General features: G+C 38.8%; 1 protein-coding gene across 1 annotated transcript in view; it reads right to left on the minus strand.

Moving 5' to 3' along the window:
* The window catches only part of UBE2V2 (ubiquitin conjugating enzyme E2 V2), a 60,233-nt gene extending 55,431 nt beyond the window's left edge, over positions 1 to 4,802 (minus strand). Inside the window, exon 1 of the mRNA XM_080801047.1 lies at positions 4,720 to 4,802. Coding sequence (XP_080657173.1) covers positions 4,720 to 4,735 — 16 coding nt within the window. The 5' untranslated portion in view covers positions 4,736 to 4,802. The remainder of the gene's footprint in view (positions 1 to 4,719) is intronic.
* Positions 4,803 to 6,000: the final 1,198 nt, after the last annotated feature.

Genomic DNA, 6,000 nt, shown 5'->3' on the forward strand with positions numbered 1-6,000 from the left:
TATAAACTTTGTGAATGAGAGATTATGGATGTATATGAGAGAAGTAATTTAAGAAAAGGATGACAATGTTCCAGAGGAAGTAAAACACTTCACAATCAAAAAAGTCTCAGATTACTTCCTAACATGGAAAGCACAAAGAAGAAAATACTGGAAATGATTCCACCTTAGAAGTAGGACAATTCATCAAAGCACTGAAAAGATGCTTGCCCCACATTATATTAGAAAACAGAAGCACTGTTCAAACTACTCCTAACAAGTATTTTTTAAAAAATAAAACACTCTAATTCTTAATGTCTCATGTTTGGAGCACTAAACAAATATTAATTTTGCAATTTTTTTTCATTTTCCTAAATACTTGTAACCACAGGAAGAGTTTTTAATGTCTGAACAAACATATTCAAAGGTCACAGAATAATAATTTTTCTTACTTAATATTAATTATTTGGGGGGCACCTGGCTGGCTCGGTCAGTTAAGCATCTTACTTTGGCTGAGGTCATGATCTCAAGGTATTGGGATCAAGCCTCATGAGGTTCTGTGCTCAGCAGGGAGTCTGCTTGTCCCTCTTCCTCTCCCTATGCCCCCTGCCAACTCATGCTCTCTCAGTCTCTCAAAAAAATAAACAAAATCTTAAAAAAAAAAAAAAGTGCTTTAAACAGTTTCAGTTTGAATGGTCATTTTTACCACTCTGTAGTACTGTGCAAAGGGATGGCTGCCTGTATAATAAGGTTGTATCATTTAATCATATTGTCAAGAGCAAACATGTATCAAGAGTATGCAGTTTCCTAATGGACAAAGAAAAATCTATCAGGCCAGTTAGTAAAGTCTCAAGAGGAAAATGTACTTAATAGACTACTGCAATTTGGTTCTATTGTTTAGTTCCCAGATTGTAGGTTGTAATTTACATATGCAGATCTCTTCTGTTCCAATCCCCAAATTCTGCCCATTTGTCTTCATCTTAAAGATGGGGAAAATCATGTTGTCCAACCTTTTCATAGAAAGGATGGGGAAAGCAAGGCTTAAGAGACTCAGTGGCATGCCTATCATGCCTCAGTAATCTATCAGGGGTAGCAGGGGAATTAAAACAATGCTAATCTAGTTCTCGTTCCCGTACACACAATGCTGCCGACTTCTGAAGAGGGTAATTAGTTAAGTTTTATTTTGGTTTTGTTTTTCAACCATATGGCTTACACAGACCCACTATCAAAGAAAAAAAGACTCCATTTTTTCCTGAACCTCTCATTAAAGATATTTTACAATTATCAGCATTCAGAGACTAGAACTGTGTAACACTACTGTAACTTAAGTGATAAGAAATTTTAAAATGTTTCATATTACAATGTATCCCAGATGGGATCCTGAGACAGAAAATGTACATTAGTTACTCTAATGTACAATCTTCTGTGTACTACCTTCACAACTTCCCTGTAAAACTAAAACTATTCTAGGGCACCTGGGTGGCTCAGTGCTTTAAGCCTCTGCCTTTGGCTCAGGTCATTATCTCTGGGTCCTGGGATAAAGCCCCACATTGGGCTCTCTGCTCAGGAGGGAGCTTGCTCCCCCCCCACCCCCGTTCGCCTACTTGTGATCTCTCTGTCAAATAAATAAATAAAATCTTAAAAAAAAAAAAAAAAACTAGAACTATTCTAAAATTTAAAAAAAAAATTTAAGATTTTATTTATTTGAAAGAATAAGAGAGAAAAGAGAACACGGTGGGGGGGGAGGGTCAGAGGGAAAAGCAGATTCCCTGCTGAACAGAGAACCCCATGCGGGACTAGATCCTGGGACTCCAGGATCATGACCTGAGCCAAAGACAGTTGCTTAACCAAATGAGTCACCCAGGTGCCCAAAAAAAAAATTTTTTTGAAGTACTACACATACTTTTTTATCTATGTCTTTTCTTAGTGCTGGGATATAATTAAGTTTTTTAATCAAAGATACTAAATGTACTAATAAATTTCTATTCCTTGAAGTAGTTTTTCTTAAGGATTTCTATGAAATCCTCTTGAACCCCAGAGGTGACTATGCCTCTTGGAAAAGGGGAACCCAGGCAGTGGGTCTCCACCATAGCCCCATTTCCATTCATAAGAAGAATCTTAACAGTCTGAAACACAGATTCTGCTAGAATGAAAAGTGTGAAAGTCACTCTTAAGCACAAAAGGGAATTAAGATTCATGATTTGAGGAATATTCCAAATTCACAGTTCCTCATAACGGAAAGAACATTAGACTGAGAACAAAAAACCCCGAATTATAATCTTGAATCTATCACTGTGTATAATCTTGTATTTCTTTAGGCCTCGGTCTTCTCATCTGCAAAGTAAGAGAACCAATAGTTCCCATTCTAATCAGAATTTTTTCTCCCCAATTCTCTTCTAATAAGAGGAAGGGTAAAAGTATATGACTTAGATAACACACATTAAAATATACTGCCTTAGAAAAGATCAAAAAATATTTGTCAGGTGTCTCTTCTTTTTGGCCTACCAAATAACTATTTTTATCCAAGATTATTTTGTCTATGTACATTTCTAAATGAGTCTCTCTTTTCAAAGTTTATTTATTTCTTTTTTTTTTTAGTAATCTCTACACCCAAAATGGGGCTTGAACCCAAGACTGCGAAATCAAGAGTTCTATGCTCAGACTGAGCCAGCCAGGCACCCCAAAACATGTACATTATTACATCCATCTAGCTCATCTCACTTTAAATTTCAAGTTACATCACATTTATTTCACAAATATACACAGACTGTTTCCCTTCCATGCCACCAAGAAGCAAATACAAAAATATAGCTAACAGAAAGTATAATTTAAAAAGCCCAGGGGCGCCTGGGTGGCTCAGTGGGTTAAAGCCTCTGCCTTCAGCTCAGGTCATGATCTCAGCGTCTTGGGACTGAGCCCCACATTGGGCTCTTTGCTCAGCGGGGAGCCTGCTTCCTCCTTTCTCTCTCTCTGCCTGCCTCTCTGCCTACTTGTGATCTGTCAAGTAAATAAATAAAATCTTAAAAAAAAAAAAAAAAAAGCCCAAAGCTGCTTCCGCACTCTTATCCCTCTCAAGTCAATAATACTGTCAATAATGTAAGGCACATAAAATGAACAGAATAATAGTGAAATTTACCAGGGCAAGTTTTTAGCAATAGTTTCAAAATGAATTTCAGTGGTTTAAGAAAGCCCAAATGCCTAAATTACATCCTTATTAATTATGCAAAGTCTTCAAATTTCATAAATCTAAGAACAGTGAAAATGTAACATTGTGATGCTGAAGTATAAACTAGAAAATATAGGCATTCGATGTATAAGGAAATGTGCCAATAATCAGCAACATCTTTATAATTTATATTATAAAATGTCTAAAAGTGACTTAAAAAAAACTAAAAGTGGTTAACAAAAAATATCTGCCATTAATATCATCTAATATTTGGTCTTTCCAAAATATCTCCACACTTTCTTGTAGGTATAATGTTAGGGGGGAAAAATCATGTTTAACTAAACAATGCAATCCGCAAAATGAAAACTATCAAATTAAAATGCACCATTTTATTATTAAATTTTCAAGAACCCATAGGTACTAAGTACAATTCTTAAAAAGATATGACCCATTCACAAGCGCACTGGATTTCAAACAGTTGTAACAGTAAAATCTCATTTTTTAAATAATCCTTTACTAGTTCGCTCTGACCTCAAGTATATTTCCGAACGCTGAAACTGTTAAGGATCTCATCACCTATGACATCTGGAAATAAAGATGAGCCTTAAAAGACACATTCATTAAAATGTATGTTGAATGTATTCTGAGGTATTACAAGTTACAGTAACATACAATGCAACCATTTTTTAGCACAATATAGGTTTAAAAATTCGTTCTATTATGCAATGAGGGCGTGAAAAATTAAATCACACTGTTCTATAACCTGGTTTCAATAATGACTAAGAAAAATGAAAGAGCAAAACCGTATGTTTAAGTAGTCAAACGTAACATTTTCATTTTAACATTTTTTTAAAATGGTCATGCTTCGAAAATTTCAGCGTTAATATTTAATTTCAAAGTTTGTGCTCATTGGAAACCAAACATTGTACACCGTACAAGAGAACAGCTGAACAGCCTATCTAAAACACCACTTCTTCAATTAGCTTTTCCTTGCTCCATGCTTTTTACTTGCACTAGTTTTGTATTTAAATGAATAAAAAGACAACACGTATTCAGTCAGGTAAGAATAGTCATCATTTCTCCGCTATTACAAAGAGCAACAGTCCTCTTCTTAGTGCTCTTCTCCTCCACCCATATAAAGGCAAGTCCAAGAGAACGTAAACCCCACTCTATCCAAGACGCCCCTTACCCGAAACCCTTCCGTGCCTGAGGTTGACACCGCCCACCGTGGGCCTCCTCTCCTCCCTCCCACACCTTCTTCCGCTCCGCTTTCGGACCCGCACCCGCCAGACCCAGCTAGTGCGCCCGCGCCGGAGCCACCCCGCCCCCGGCCCGCGGGCGCGCGGCCGACGCGCAAGCACGACCCACCACCCCCGACGGCCGCCCCGGGCCCTCAGCGCCGGCGCCCTGCCCGCCCAGACCCTCCCCGCTCCCGGGCTTCGCTCCACGGGGAGCCAGGTGTCCGAGAAGGCGCACTCCGGATTCTCCCATACAGTCAGGGCTCGGCCGCCAGAAGCAGACAGAGGGGCAAAGCCGGGCTGGAGTGGGAATGCAGGCAGCCCAACCGGGGAACCGACCTGTGGAGACCGCCATCTTCTCCTGCAGCCCGACGCAGCCGCCTGCACGCACAGCGACGTCAGTGCCACTTCCGGGAGCGCGCTGCCCCGCCCCTCGTCCGCCGCTTCCCGGAGTGCGTCAAGTGGGCTCCGCCCCCGGAGGCCTTCTCTCAGGTCACCTAGCCCAAGGGTATGCAGGAGCTCATGGTTGTGTGGGTGGCTTCTTAAGATTCCACTCCTGATTCAAAGTAAAAATTAAAGAAAAAGTTTATTGGGACACCTTGTTGAGTCAGTTATTATAATGTAGAGCAAAAAGACAAAGAGAAATATTTTTAAAATGCATGTGCAATGGAAGGGAGGGGAAATTTCTTTTAATTTTTTTTTTTTTTTTTTTTTTTTTTAAGGAGGCGTGTGCAGTACGGTTGCGATTCCTAGTAGGGCAATCTCGTGTATTACGAGCTCGTGCCTGAGGATGTGCTGTAAGGGAGAAAGCGCAGGTTTGCAAAACCTTAATCTGTTCAACAATACACGTAAAGAACATCTCATTAAGAATGTTTTATATTGATTAAATATGGAAATATTTTTATATATTGAATTAAGAGAAGTATATTGTTAAAAGTCATAGCAAAATAGGGCATTGACAATTTTGTGTTGAAAAATGATTCAGAGAAGTTAGAAAATGTAGAGAACCTCTTTAGAATTAAATGAATTTATTGCATTCATATTTTGCTTTTGAGGTATGCATGATAGTGAAACACTAAAATCTATGTCTAAGTCGGAAAGCTCTTTCAGAAATGTCTAATATAAAATTTGTAAGTAATTAGGAAGTATGTTCAAAAAGCAAAGATTTTACATCCTTATTTTTCACTATAGCAACACAGTAGAAACGTTGCCATTAGTATTATGTAACTATCATGGCTCTCAATACTATCTTCGCAAATACAATTAGTGATATTTGATACTTCCATCCCCATTTTATAAGAAATGACACTAAACCCCAAAGAGCTTAAATTACTTTACTAAGAGTGTGGATCTACCTGTAGTTGCAACAGAGCTGGTGTTCAGATAAAATTCTGATTCCCAAGTCAATTCTCATTTCATTTCCGGTTGCCCTTACAATGCTGGTCCTGATAGTAAATGCTGCTGCTGCTGTAGTTGTACTCAGAGTCTGAAGTCTTTCTTTTTTTTTTTTTTTTAAGAGTTATTTGACAGAGAATGAGAGAGCACAAGGAGGGGGAGTGGCAGAGGGAGAGGAAGAAGCAGCAGTGAGCAAGGAACCTCATGTGGGGCTCAACCCCAGGA

Source organism: Martes martes (assembly GCF_963455335.1).
Source record: "Martes martes genome assembly, chromosome: 4".
In the NCBI taxonomy this organism is placed as follows: Eukaryota; Metazoa; Chordata; class Mammalia; order Carnivora; family Mustelidae; genus Martes; species Martes martes.